Below are 15,576 nucleotides of genomic sequence, written 5' to 3'. Positions count from 1 at the left end.
TTTTTAGAGATTCCTTAAGGTGTTAGTGCTTTGATAAGGAAATACTTACTAGAAAAATGTATACATGCATGATGTTGAATAAATTATGAAAATTTTTAATAAGTGATGATTTGTTCAGTGTGGGTGTATTTATTTGTTCTTGCATTTAGGCATGCCAGAAGAATCCAGTGATGAATCTCAGCATAAGCTAAATATGGTTAAAAAACAGTGTTTCAAGAATGATATTCACAAACTGGTCTTAGCAGCTTTGAACAGGGTATGTTGAATATAAGTTTTTCTGTCTTTATACTGTTAACTAGAATGCTAAATTTTGGGATCTAGAGGACTGTGTTAGTTTAAGTTTTCCACCCTCCGTTTATTATGATAGTAGCAAGTCATGTGGTTAGTACATACGGTGACAGTAAAGATGTTTGGGGTGGGCTAGGGCTATAGTTTAGTGGTAGAGTGCTTGCCCCTCACATGTGAGGCACTGGGTTTGATCCTCAGCACCAATTAAAAATAAATAAATAAAGATGTTGTGTTCATCTACAACCAAAAAACAATTAAAAAAAAAAATAAAAGATGTGAAGGGCAATGAGATGAATACTAAACTCAGTCCAGATAAGGTAAGTGTATTGTCAACTATGGACTTGAAAAACTTCTTTTGATTGCTAGTAACAATTTGCTCAATCAGAAAGACAACCAAAGACTTAGATGTGCAGATAAATTTCATCAGTGATGCTGAGAATCATGGCTGCTGTTTTTATTCTTTTCTCTCTGGCTGTTCACCTTTCTTTTGTGGTCTTATGGTAAATGGTTCAGCCTGCAAAGGTATCCGGGCAAAACATTAAAATCTTCTTTGATACCGGACTTCATTGTTCTCTTCAGAGGAGGTAACCTCTGAAGTGGTTTGGTGTGCTTTGTTTCTTCTTATTTTTAGGTATTTACATATCTGTGTTCATTTATGCTATACATAATAGTTCAAATATCAACAAATAATACTAAGTATAAAAAGGAGAGGAATTACATTCATATTGTGCAATGCAAAAAAGTACTGATGGAATTAAGGTAATTTGGAAGTTTACCATACAATAAATTGGTTCTTCATTAAGATATGAGTAACAATTTAAACAATGATTAAGGTTAATGTTCTTATGAAAGGAAGATAGTACTCAGAATAATTCATAGAAATGATTTCTTGTAGTTTGCTATATTTAGATAAATGTTCTGAATTAATTAGAGTAACTTCCAGAGATATTGCCTTTAAAAATTCAATTTAAACTGAACTTTATATTGTAATTGTCTGTGATATGTGAGTTGTTTGTACTCAAAACCTTAATGAAATTCTTAAATATAGAAAGAATATATGGTATAATGGGTTAAGTTTAATTCAGAAATTTTTATTGAAAAATAAGTATTTTCCATATTTATAGGAAGGAACTGGTTTAGGCATTGGGAAGACAAAAGTGATTTTGCATTGGGTCATTCTGTGGTGGATCTCATAATCTGGCCGAGGGAGTAACAACCACACTTAAAACCACTTGTTCTATATTAGCACTTATGAACAGTACTAGTTTTGTGAACCTATTCTATGAACATGGAGGCGGAAGTGGTTTTATTCATGGTTAGTGTTGGTAGAAGCAGAGACACTAGAAAAGCTTTACAGATAGCTCTGGTTCCAGTTAGCCAGCCTTTTCTAGTAGAGGGAATCAGGAGTCAAGAAAGCCTGCAAGTACTATGATGTGGAGAAAGCTGCTCAGCTTCAAGCCTTACGTTCTTTTACTAAATCCTAGGAGAAGTGATTGAGAACTGCTTTTCCCCCCAATGCCAACCCCTGAGTAATAGTACTCAGCATCTCATTCAATGATGACTTTTACTTTGGGGTGGCAGTTATGGTCATGGGGAAATAAAAGTGATGATACTTTATTTCAAAAATCTTTCCAATGTTATTCCCCTGATCCTTCACCAGGACTGAGAAAAGAGAATATAAAAGATGATAGCAAGTCACTTCTGTAGCTCTGAAATTCTGTGATTGTATGTCTCATTCTGAGTAAAAGTTACAAAGCATCGGAAGTTTTAGGTATAATTATTACAGACATAATGAAATGAACTGTCAGTGCTAAATCTAAACCCAGAGAGAAGAATTCTAAATAAGGTAAAAATTGAGATTCAACTGTCATTTACAAAGCAGAAACTAAGAAAAGTATTTATTCAAGTGAATCAGTGATTAGATATATAAATATATCAATAAAACTCAAGTTGAAGCTAAAATCTCTTTTTGGAACATTGACCTTGCATTTATGCCTAAGCCTTTTTGGCTTTTTACACATGAAAACTTTCAGCACCTGCTCCATAGAGATCTATTTGTCCTGTGTTATTTCTGGAGGACAAATAGACTCTCAACATTTTGGCCACATCTTTGTTTTGTATGCAGTGACACTCCAGTTCTCTTTGTCATGGAACCAGTAAAGTAAAACGAATCTGTTGACGAAATGTCACCATTTGAAAGAGCTTGTATGCTTTACAAAAATCTTGAAGCAGAATATTCCCAGATTAAATATTGAAGACATTTGTTTCAGTTGTAAATAATAGTTAGTCAAAGAAAGAGTACATCTGCAAAATCAATCACACAATAATAAGAGGAAATTACGTATGAGCAAAGTTGCAAAAAGGTTTCCAGGTCTACTCTACAGAGACGATGAAATTCAACTCGGAGGTGCAGAGGAAGAGCTGGACAAACAAAAAGATGTATCTTCTTTTTGGTAAGACTTTCAAAAATGAAAATTTATATTTATGAACCCTTAATAAAACAATATTAGCATTTTTTTGAACTAAGCAAACTAGTATACAATTTTTATGAAACAATCAATTTGCAAGAATAATCAGGAGAATTTTGAAAATTTGGCTAAATCATACAAATTATCAAATTTTTATAAAACTTTAGTGAATAAAGTGTTACACTGGCACTGGAAGGAGCAGGGCAGTGGCCCATAATGATGTTTCAAGAAATAGATAAAATGAAAGTGTGCACTTGGTATGTGATAGTCCCCAACTGCTGGAGAAAAAGTAGTTCACTCAGTAATTTTTGTTAACAACTAACTCTACAGTGACTTGAGGAAAACAGAAGAAGCTGAGTATTTACCTTATCCTTTTCCTAAACACATTATAGATGAATGGAATGAACAGGTAAAGAATGAATTGGCATATGTACATATGAAAAAGTTCTCGACTATACTCTTTATTAATGTAAATTTAAATAAAAAAGTCCTCCTTGAGAAAAATCTGGTCATCTCCGTCAAAATTAAAATGAATCTGTTTTCTGATCAGCAATTTCACTCTAAGAATTTATAATATAGATATACTTGAACATGTACACAGAACATTTTTTTAGAGCAGGTCATTGTAGTATTATTATATTATAATACTACAAATAAACATTTAGCAACAAAGCTAAATGTTTACTTGATAACCATTAGTGCTGCTTGGAGGAAGGTTAGTACCACCTTTTGGTGATTCTAGAATAATATTTTGTAGGGTAGTATTTTGGAGCATGTGACTCGTTTTGGAGCAGAAGCTATAATTAGAGGTTATGTAATGTAATTAAATGTTTGTCATTTCTGGACCAAACATTTAATAAGTGGTGAGACATCTTCCCGAACATTCTCAGGCACTGTGACCTGCAGTGTTTGGAACAGTGTTTGTTCTGTCAGCAGAGGTTCCTGAGTGACTGTAACATGCAGAAGCAAAAGTTGAACTTATTATTTTTTCAGCCCCTGAAATTTTGTGATTTTTACTACAGTTTATTTTAATCTGTCCTAATAACACAATGGCCAGCAACAGACTAAACAAATCCTACATACTCCTACCAAACTATATGATTCTATGTAGAGATTAAAAAGCAGTAAAGTGAGATTTCTAATGTGCTTCTATGGAAAGAAATCTCAAATTTTCCATTAATCTGATTATATCCCAGGCTATTGTTTTTTTTTTCTTCATTTATTTTATCACACTATATGCACTTTTTAATGAAATTAAAAATATATTTCTACTTCTTTATGCCTTTTCCCTCCTCTCCATCACCTTGTTATTACAGATTATAGTGTTTGCATTTATGGATTCAGCTTTACAAAATTTTATATAGTTAAGTTGTGGACTCTGGAGACAGGATATCTGGACTTGGATCTGTCTGGGTCTGTCACCTACAGACTGAACAGTTACTTATGTCTCAGATTCATTATGTATGAAACAGAGATAATAAACATTTTCACTTAGGGTTATTTTGATGATTTTATGAGGTGTTTCATGTAAAACTATCAGTACAATTCCTAGCACGTAGCATTAATTAAATAAATGTAACTTAATGCTATTACTGTTAGATTGAAAGGTATTTTTTTTGACATCTAACCAAAAACTTGCTTTCCTACTGACTTTTGTGAAGTAAATTGATTCTTCACTGGAAGCTCTACAATATTTACAGTCAGCTTTATATCTGTTCTTCCTAAGGTTTCTGTCTTCTTAATCCTTCAAATAGGGGGATTAAATCTTTATAAGTTGTTTCATTACAGTTTTTTTTTTTTTTTTTGCATTCATGGCTTTGTTGTCAGAATTTGTTTAAAAGTTGCATTCCTTGAATATTTTAATGTGTAGAATATTTGGTTTTATGTTTGAACTCTTGAGAAAACATTTTGATTGGTTATAAAATATTGGGGCTTTATTTTCTTTTGCTGTGTACTAGTATTGATTATTTAAGTGGAGAAGTCTGAAACAGGCTTCATCTTTTTCTTACTTTTAAGTGACTTGATAGTTTTGCCTGATTATGCAAAAGATTCTTTATCTCAAATTCCAGTCACTTTATTAAGGTATATCTCAATTTTAGTCTTGGAATATGATGCCCTCATTCTAACGATAGGTATACATCGAATCTGGAAAGTTTTCTTGAACTGCATGTTTATACTACATATTTTGTAATATAAATGTAGATAGATGGACCTCTTTATTATGTATATATAATATATATATTTATTATATGTATATATATATTCATTATTATGGCTTTCTGTGGACATCAGTCATATGATGTTAGCCTCTTTTACCTTAATCTTTTAATATTTTAGAGACTAAGAAAGGGATCACAAATCAAAAGCATTTCGTCTATTCAATGTATACATTTTTGTTTTGTTTATTTCTATTAAGAGAAAAAGTGGGATCTAGAAAGGAAAAAGGAGAATGGAGAAACAACATCAATGTAAATGACCAAGGAATAGTCATTTTTCCTTTCGTTAGTTATCTGTTTAGCTGGTGGTGAGGACAGAGGCCAGTGTGGACATTTTTTCCCTTTGAACTGCTTACCTGGCTGTTTCAAGTAGCTATTTCTATTGTTTATGGATTTCTTGAAAAGTTTTTGAAGATGTGAAGCATGGGTGATAGGATGTTTCCAAGCAGTGTCTGTAGACATTCTTCCATCATTCATTCCTCCAAAAGTTCCACTTGAAAAACACTTGCTAAATAGAAACTGGTAAGTTAACTTTAATTCCTACATAAATAGCAATGCAGTAAACTGTTCTTTTCAAGACAGAGCATTAGATAGGTTAAGGAAAGTCCATTTTAGGCTTGCAAATTGCATATATGTATGTGTGTGTATATACACACACAGACACATACATACACACACATACATAATATGTATATATACCAATAATACATAAATATGTATATCTACACAGAGATTTTTAAGAAGTTCATTAGGCTATTAGAAATCAAATATGTCTATTTTTAGTTATCAGCTAGTTTGAACATGGTCACATGTGACCATGTGACACTCTGAATTCTTTTTTTGCATAGACAAGTCACAGATTCCCTGTTACAAGTCATCGATCAACTCTTGAACTGGATCTGAAAAGGCTAGAGCCTAAGGGAGCTCACCATTGCAAAGAGCAATACTTAAGCAGAAGTGGGTTAGAAGTGAAGATATTAAAGACACAGATGGATGCTTTATAAACATCAGTTTGACATAATTTTAGCACAAAAAAATAAGCCTGTAATGTTTTTTGAGTTTAAAAGAAGAACGATGGGGTTCAGTACAAAATGAGAATACAGGACCTCTTATTTGAAAATTGTTGAAGATTTCAAGGCAGTGACAGAAGAGTATTAAACCAAGGGTGGAAACCTTCCAAGTGTGGAGCCATTGATGACCACACAGGTGCACATCCATGAAGCTGGCCTCGCCTGTCAAGCAAGAATGATGGTACCATTAATCAAACAGAAAGTTCAGAATGACAACCTGGCTCTTTTTTTGGAGAAGATGCTAAACTTTGACTTTGAACCTGTGAATTTTAAGATGCCAGTGTCAAGCCAAGAGAAATGTAGGCTTAGGGCTTAAGAGAGTTTAGATTTGTGCCTTGAGTTATCTGCTCAAAAGTCTGTGCAATTGAATTCTTTTTATTAATATGTATACATAATTATAGTGTATCTACATCATGAAATTTTTGTGAGAGTTAAATGTATGTGAAGTGCTTTGCAAAGGGTCTGGCTCCTGGCAAGTGCTCCCTGGGTTTTGGCAGTATGAGTGTGCTTGCTGCTGTGATGGGGATGGCTGCTGCTGTGGATTTCATGTATAAAATTCCACTCCTGAATAGAAGAGCTTTAAGAAAAGAACTTAGCATAAAGATTGGAGTTTAAAGAAGACACTGTTAAGGAGATAGACAAATGAATGGTTTCAAAGTTTGAGGATAACCAGGGAAGAGTACTGTGTCATGGAAATCAAGGGATGAGAAAGCTGCAATTAAGTTGTTAGTGGACTTTTTTTCCTTGAATGGTTTTAATTCAGGATGGTTAGGACAAGGCTGATTATATGGAATTAAGGAGCAGGAGAAATGTGAAGGTAGACGGTATAGACTTTTCTATTAATAAGTTCAGAAATGAAGAAAAAGTGGTAGCCTGATGAAAGGGAAGATTAATTAAGGGAAACTGCCCCTCCCATAACTTTTAAGTCTGTCATTTAGAGGAGAGTGCTTTGTCCAAGGCTTGACCTGTGGTCATTACTCAATGTCTATTGCCTGGACAGAGTTTTCTCATTTTATCCTCGTAATAGCACTGTGTTATTGGGATTGTTTTAGAGACCAGCACACTGAGACATACACCAAACCATATTTCCAACTTCACATTTATGACTTTGAATTTCCTTATATTTCTTAAGTAACCCCTTACCACTTCTGAATAAAGGTTATTTCATTTTTTAAAAATTTAAATTTTTTTAGGTTTTGAGATACTAGGATTGAACCCAGGGGTGTCTTACCACTGGTTGAAAGGTGATGCCAGCAAGCCATTGAGATGATAATGATTATGTTAAGATCTGCATTCAATTGGATATTAGACCCCTGCTGTCTGCCTTGGAGCTCTCACGGGACTCCCGGAGAGTTCCCATTGGTTGGGGAAGTGCAGTAGGAGGGATTTCCGGAGGAGGGATTTCTTGTTGGTGTGGTGGCCCATACAGGACAAAATAAAAATTATAGCTAGTTCTTCCCAAGTAGCAGGCTGAGGCGGACAGCAGGGATCTAATATCCAATTGAATGCAGATCTTAACATAATCTTTATCATCTCAATGGCTTGCTGGCATTACCTTTCAACCAAAGATGCCATGCGTTATGGCTCTTAGCAAGCTGGGATGATAGACATGTGTCACTGTATCTAGTTTGCTCTCTCTTTTTCTCTTTCTCTCTCTCTTTTTCCTGATGGTCCACAGATTCACAGAATTTAAACCCAAATCTATCTCCAAAGCTGATGTACTTTTACTACTCAGCAAAAGATAGTAGGATGGTAATAGTGACAGGAACAAATTGCTAAGAGGCAGGGGTAAGAGTGTCCTATTAAAATGGTACAGGAGATGAGATATAATCTGAGCAGTTAGGGGTGGAGAACAAGGACTCAGGATGAGAGATTGATGCTTCTTCCCATCCCTTGTTTAAAAAAAAAAAAAAAAAAAGGATGCTGAATGAAGACACTTTAGGGGCATTGAAGGACCAGACCGGGTAGAAATCTGCTCCTTGAGAGTACTAAGTGAGAAAAGTGAGAGGACAGATGATTTTGGTTAGAGAGGCTACACAGAGCTGGAAGTCTGACTTGAAGCTATTTCAACTCTCCCCTGGACCTGTGGTGGAGGCAATCTGATCTTAGAGATAGAGATGCCATGACACTGGTATGCACACAACATTATCTACTTGAAAGCTAAAATCTGAGAAGGATAACCTTGTAAGTTTTGAAAGAAGAACTATAAGGTGGGCATTGACATTATGGTAGAAGCTTGGAGAGCAGTGTTTCCGTGGGGGAAAAGTAGAGATGACCAGTGCAAGGCTTAGATATATGTCACAGACATCAAAAGAAGGGAGACATGACTGGTTGTCAACCAATGTGTTAGCTGTTTCTTCTCAATGAGGATAGCCCAGAAAAGAAGTGGCACTATTAGGCCAGGCATAAATGATGTCAGATCACCTGGAGCAAATCCAGATTACAGAGGCTGGAAGATGTTATGATTGAGATCCATGGGCTGTTAAGGGAGACACATTTGTGCCCGACACTAGCTATGTGACTTGAGTGCCTGTTCCCAAAGCTTTAAAGTTTGAGGAGCCTATTACATGAGGCACTTGAAGAGAATAAATGGAAATAAAGTGTGTAAAGCTCTTAGAGTGGAGTAAATGCTCAGTTAGTGTTTTCTATGGTGAGATAGCAGCAGTGCATTTTACTGGGTAAGTGCATAAGCTTTGGGATCAAACATTCTTGGTTTGCTTTAGTTTTTTGCAATTTGCAGTCTGTGTGACTAAACCTCTAGCCCTCAGTTTGCTGTCTCATAGTAGGAATAATCACGCAATTTTGTATAGGGTGAAAGATTGGAGTCAAGTTTCAATCTTCTGGATATAGACCAAATTTTCCCAGCACCATTTATTGGCAAGACCATCCTTTCTCCAAAATATGTTTAGTAATGATATCATATGAATTTCGTGAGATTACTATGAAAAGAAAGCACAAACCATGTCACTGACTAAGCACTTGATTGATGTTACAGTGCCAGCTCTTAATGCAAAAAATAATGAATAATATAGAAGGCAGAATTAAAGATACTAATTTGTATTTGGATGACTTAACTTACATTTTATTAATCTTTAACTGTTTTTAACGGAGATAAGTACTGAGATCTCATTTTTAACACAATTCTTAAACACCTTTTGATTTCAGTTCATTGGAAATCCTGGAATTCAGAAATGTGGCTTAAAAGTAATTTCTTCTTTAGTACATTTCCCTGATGCATTGGGGATATTATCCTTGGAAGGTGCTATTGATTCAGTACTCCACACGCTGCAGATGTATCCAGATGACCAAGGTCGGTACATTTGAACACAGGATTTTGAATTGATTTTTATAGGCCATTAGCTCTTGGTTGGATATCTGTAGTTTTTTCTTCAGTTTTGAGTTTTAAAACAACTAATTTTGTTGTGTTTTTCTCTTATTCTAGAAATTCAGTGTCTGGGTTTAAGTCTTATAGGATGCTTGATTACAAAGAAGAATTTAAGTGTAGGAACTGGGCATCTGCTGGCAAAAATTCTGGTTTCCAGTTTACAACGATTTAAAGATGTTGCTGAAGTACAGATTAAAGTATGTGCATTATCTGGAAGGAAATTTGGGAACTTGTGAAGATTTTACTTTCAGGGCATTTTATGCAATTCCCACTTGCATTAATGGGGTATTCTAGTTAATTAAAAACCATTTATCATTTTGTAGTATTTTAATTATGGAAGGCGAAGAGAATTGGATTGACTCTCTAAAGATCTAGTGTTTCATTATTAAATCTCTGAAATTACTGTTTGTGTGCCATTTGTCTTTCCCATGAAAATGTGCTAAAGAAATTACAGTTAGCTGATTTCTTTTTCTGTTTAGATTTTAGATAAGCACAAGTTATCATTGTTTGTCACTCTCTGTGTTGTGTGGTGGACTACTCATTTCTAGTAATTTTACTTCTTGATTTTTTTCCCTGAAGCAAAATAATATTTTAAAATATTTCTAATTAAGCACAATTTAAAGCATGATATATAATAACTGTCTTTGTAAAGAGTTCAAGATGCTCTATGATTAGTTCAGGAGAGGTTAAGAAATAAATCACTAGCTGGATACGATGGTGTGTATCTGTAGTCCTGTTTACTCAAGAGACTAAGACAGGAGGATCTAGGAGTTCAGAGCCAGCCTGGACAGCATAGCAAGACCCCTCCTATGTGGGGAGTTTTAAAAAGTAAAGAAAGAAATTGTTATTTTGTAATCTTAGTGAAACAAATGGTTTCTTTAAGAGTTTTTGCCTTGGTTGTAGTATTGTAATAAGTTTGTGTGTGTGTGTGTGTGTGTGTGTGTGTGTATTTTTGGGGGGCGGGGGAGTTGGGAGTGTAGTTCCATGGTAAAATGCTTGCCTAGCATGTGCAAGACCTGAATTTAAGCTCTAGCACCAATAAATAGATAGATAGATAGATAGATAAGCAAGCAAGCAAAGGGAAGGCCAATGGTATAGGTCAGTGGTAGAGCACTTGCCTAGCATGTCCAAAGTCCTGGGTTCACTCCCGTTAACAAAATAAAACAGTAAAATAAAATATACACTTCAGAATGCCTTCTCAAATACACTCAACATTAATGTAATCTAGCAGTGAACATTTATTTCTAAGACAAAAAAACAATTAAGGAACAGCACAAATTGGGAAAATTCTTGGCTCCTTAGAGAAACTAATCTCCAATCCGCTAGTAAAAACAAAAATTACTGTAAATTCCTATTTGGAGCTATAATCCTGCTGAATCATCTGTTCGGATCTTGGTTCATGTCTGGATTTTGATCTGGAAGGTATCATTTCAGACAGGGATCTTTAACAGCCAAATTGTGTGGAGAATGAGCCTTTTTTCCTGCTTTGTTTGAGGATGGTTGGTTGGCTACCATTTATTCTCCGTGTTCCTGCTGTATTTCTCAGCAACAAGAGAGCAAGGAGTACAGGACTGTTTTTTTAACATGGAATAGGACCCAGCAAATGTATCCACTCAGTTAAGCAAACGTATTAGATATTAAGTATCATATACAAGCTCTGTGTTTTATTTATTCATTTTTGCCCATAATTGCTTATGTTATTATTTTTGGTCATACCTTCAGGGATTTCAGACGATCTTGGCGATATTTGAATTGTCAGTATCCTTTCCCAAGCTGCTGGTGCATCATTCATTTGATTCAGTAATATTCCATCAGATGTCTTCCAATATCATGGAACAAAAGGATCCACAGGTACCACGTTTTTCACCTGTAACCTAGTGTTACATACGGAGCTGGATCTAATCCTCATTTTCATTCTTTTTAGTTTCTAAACCTCTGTTGTAAATGCTTTGCAAAATTAGCTATGGATGATGAGTTAAAAAGTGTGATGCTGGAGAGAGCATGTGATCAGAATAATAGCATCATGGTTGAATGCCTGCTGCTGCTGGGAGCTGACGCTAATCAAGCAAACGAAGCAACTTCCTTAATTTGTCAGGTAAATATTCAATGCCTCACTTTTGTCTTTTCTGTATTATTTGGCCCTGTCACTGGATAGATCTCTCTCTCTGTCTCTTTTTTAACCTCCTGTTCTTTTTTCCTTTGTCTTACAATAAACTGATTTATTGAGATATAGTTCACGTGTCATACAGTTCTATTTAAAGTATACAGTCTGAGTTGGAGAGGTGGAACATATCTGTAGTTCCAGCTACATGGGAGACCAAGGCAGAAGGATATCTGACCCAGTAGTTTGAGGCTATGCTGGGCAACATAGCAAGACTCCCTCTCTCTCTCTTTTTCTCTGTCTCTGTCTCTCTGTCTCTTTCTCTCTCTCTCTCTCTCTCTCTCTCTCTCACACACACACACACACACACACACACAAAGTGCACAATCCAATGGTTTTTAATCTGATCACAGAGTTGTGTAACCATTACAACAATCAATTTTAGAGCAGTTTTATTACCCCAAAATGAACTTCACAACCATTAGTAGTAATTTCTCATTTCTCTGCCTCTACACCTACCCGCTACTTCCTATCCCTAGTCCAAGGCAATTGCTTAACTAACTTCTGTATATATTTGCCTATTATGGACTTTTAAGATAATATTTGTTCTACATAATTGTAATTATATATACTTGACCAACAACTCCTCCATCTCTATTAACCACCCAGAGCTCTGGTAACTACCATTGTGCACTCAACTACTAAGAGATCAACCTTTTAAGGTTCTGCATATGAGTGAGAACATGTTTTGTCTTTCTTTGCCTGGCTTATTTCACTTAACTTTCTTTTAAAATTTTATTTAACTTAACATAATATTCTTCAGGCTCATTCATGTTGTCTCAAATGACAGGGTTTCAGTGTTTTTTTATGGCTGAATACTATTCTATTGTATACATATTATATACATATGCTACATTTTTTTTTATCCTTTCATAAGTACCTAGACTCATTCACATCTTGGCTGTGCTGAATAGTGATACAATAAATGTGGTAATGCAAATGTCTTTTCCATTGTGCCCATATACTGTATTTTCTTCATCCATTCATCTGTTGATAGGCACCCAGATTGTTTCCACATCTGTAAATAGTGGTGCAATAAACAGAAATGCAAATGTCTTTTCAACATACTGATTTCAACATACTGATTTGATGTATATCCAATACTGGGATTACTGGATCATATAGGAGTTCCATTTTCAGTTTTCTGAGGAGCCTATACACCGTTTTCTATAATGGCTGTCCTAATTTGCATTTGTACTACCAGTGTTCATGGGTTACTTTTCTTCACATCTTTAACAAGCCAGTGCTTGTTATCTTGTCTTTTTTGGTAGTAGGCATTTTTACTGGAGTAAAATGATATCTCACTGTGGTTTGATTCACATTTCCCTGATTCTTAGTAATGCTGAGCACTTTTTCATGCATTCATTGGCCACTTGTTTATCTTCGATAGTGTTCAGTACATTCTATTATTGTTCACTATAGAATTTACTAGTGTATTGTACAGCTGCTTGTGATTTGTTGTAGAGGTTTAGAGTCCCAGAACTTCAGAGGTAACAATGTCCTATTAGTGTTGTCCAGTCAGTTCTTCATTTTACTTGTCTATCTATCTTAGCCTATGGATGAATAACTTCAAACGTGTCCCTTACTATGCATCTCCATACAACTTATTCTCTAGACATTTTTCACACAACATACAATTCTGTTGTTACAATCAATTTCCAACCATTACCTCTTTGTTTTCCCTTTCTCTGCCTACAGTGTTTTCCTCTGAGAGCTTCATCATGTGTCCATGTAGCCTGTGCACTGTGTACCCCTGGAAGTGTCATTCACATACATCCCTTGCTGTCGGCCACCCTTGAAGTGTGTGATGCTGTGTTTTTTCATTCCTTCTCCCTGTCTCTTACTAAACCATGAAAATACATATCTGATTGTTCTCTTCCTTCAAGTTCTAATCCAAATTTTCTTTGTTAAATAAAGCCTTCCCCTCATCACCAGATCCTCAAGCACAATTAATGTTTACTTCTTTTGTAAGTCTGTCATAACCTATGTACACCTCCTGTACGTTTTGTGGGTTATATGGAAAGAGAAGCATATTGTTCATCTTTGTATCATTCTTTACGTATATATGTACTCAGCAAAGGTTTATAAACATGCATTACTAGTATTTCAGATTTTTCTTAGCTGTATAAATTTTAGAGTTCATAATAACATTCCAAAAAAATAGCATTTAGATAGCACTAGGTCTGTTTCTAGAAACTTAATAATATTTCTAACAAAGCAATTATGTTGTGATTTAATACACATTATTAAATAATCAGCAGGATACTATGTTTTCTGGTAACTTGTTTTATAAGGCTTACTTTATTTAATTTTATACTTGCCTATGGATTCAAATCAATTTGTCAACTGTAAGATTAAGTTCATGCTAATTAGTAACCATCACAAAAAGAAACAGAACTTGTAACTCATTTTCATGTGCCATTATGTTTATGCATTAAAACTAAATAAATAATCAGATTATTTATACAGTCCAATTTCTTTTAAGCAAGCAACATTGAAAATAGTTGTTTCTCAGTTATTAAATTAATTAAATTATTCCCTTCAATAATTCAATATGCTTTTATTGAGCATCTTTTGTACACAGATCATTGCACTGATGTTACTTAGAGATACCAAAGAACTGAAAAAAACCTAGGAGTTGCCTTTCTAATTTCTCATTAGGGAAACAACATAATGAAAAATTACCCAAGTGAGATTTTACTACATTCCCTACAAGAAATTCTCTCTACTCTTCTCTCAATTTATCCAAAATTTTCTATACAAAAATAACCCTTCATTTTATTCCTCTTCTCATATTCTTTCAGACTTTGTGCACTTGTTTATATTTTCCCCTTTAAAAGCAAAATCAGGTCTGTAAGACTGGGTTATAGCTCAGCAGTAGAGTGCTTGCCTGGCGTTTGTGAGGCCCTGAGTATAATGATTCTCAGAACTAGTGGGGAGATCTTTACATCCATGGATTACAAGGTGTTGCATTTAAAATGTATTACAGAATTTATCTTAGTTGTCAATTTATTTGTATCTAGCAAACATCAATTATTGATTATGTATAATAGACAGATTTATTGAGTCTACCTTATTTTGTGCTGGTGCAGAATAAGGAACCAAGAGTAGTTTTCATTTACCAAGAATTTGCATGATTAAGGACTATTCAGAGCAAAGATGGGATTAATCATATTAGGCTTTCTGAGGATTTGGTAATTTCATGTACTGGTAGAGAAGAACATGGGGGATTAATAATGGGCATGAAAATACATGAATGGAGACCTGGAACCATACTAACCAAGTCGTGGTGGGGAGAGCAAGTAGAATGATGTCTCCTTCACTGTCCCTAACCCCAATATGGCATTTTATTTGACTGATGTTACTCTGATACTTGGGGCATTAATCTCATTTCTCCATCTATTTCAGGAATAAGTTTTTCCTATTTTATTTTGTTTTGATTTAAGACTAATCTCCCCAAATGGAAGAAGTACAGGTTTTTCCTACCTTACTATTTTTTTTCCTTTAATAGGTATGTGAGAAAGAGAGCAGTCCCAAATTGGTGGAACTGTTACTGAACAGTGGAGCCCGAGAACAAGATGTGCGGAAAGCACTGACAATAAGTATTGGGAAAGGTGACAGCCAGATCATCAGCTTGCTCCTTAGGAGGCTCGCTCTGGATCTGGCCAACAACAGCATTTGCCTTGGAGGTTTCTGCATAGGGAAAATTGAGCCTTCTTGGCTTGGTCCTTTATTTCCAGATAAGACATCTAATTTAAGGAAACAAACAAGTAAGTATTCAGATTATTTTGCATAATTCTTGTTTTTAGTATTTTTTTTTTTTCCCACTCAGTACTGAGGATTCAACTTTGGGCCTCACACATGCTAGGTAAAGTGCTCTACCACTGAACTATATGTCCCTTGCCCCTATATTTAAGTTATTAATGAGACACTAAAATTTGTATTTTATTTTATTTTTTGTTGGTTCTTTTTAGTTATACATGACAGT

General features: G+C 34.9%; 1 protein-coding gene across 3 annotated transcripts in view; it reads left to right on the top strand.

The window, feature by feature from the left end:
* Nucleotides 1-15,576, top strand: part of Lrrk2 (leucine rich repeat kinase 2) — a 127,592-nt gene that overhangs the window by 34,701 nt on the left and 77,315 nt on the right. For all 3 annotated transcript variants that reach the window (XM_071609970.1, XM_027934119.2, XM_071609969.1), the window contains exons 14-19: nucleotides 150-256; nucleotides 9,208-9,352; nucleotides 9,485-9,624; nucleotides 11,150-11,278; nucleotides 11,352-11,522; nucleotides 15,100-15,358. In XM_071609970.1, the coding sequence (XP_071466071.1) occupies nucleotides 150-256; nucleotides 9,208-9,352; nucleotides 9,485-9,624; nucleotides 11,150-11,278; nucleotides 11,352-11,522; nucleotides 15,100-15,358 (951 nt within the window). The remainder of the gene's footprint in view (nucleotides 1-149; nucleotides 257-9,207; nucleotides 9,353-9,484; nucleotides 9,625-11,149; nucleotides 11,279-11,351; nucleotides 11,523-15,099; nucleotides 15,359-15,576) is intronic.

The sequence above is a fragment of the Marmota flaviventris genome, chromosome 3 (assembly GCF_047511675.1).
Source record: "Marmota flaviventris isolate mMarFla1 chromosome 3, mMarFla1.hap1, whole genome shotgun sequence".
Classification (NCBI taxonomy): domain Eukaryota; kingdom Metazoa; phylum Chordata; class Mammalia; order Rodentia; family Sciuridae; genus Marmota; species Marmota flaviventris.
The sequence above is the reverse complement of the archived record's forward strand: the minus strand, read 5'-3'. Positions and strand labels throughout refer to the sequence as shown.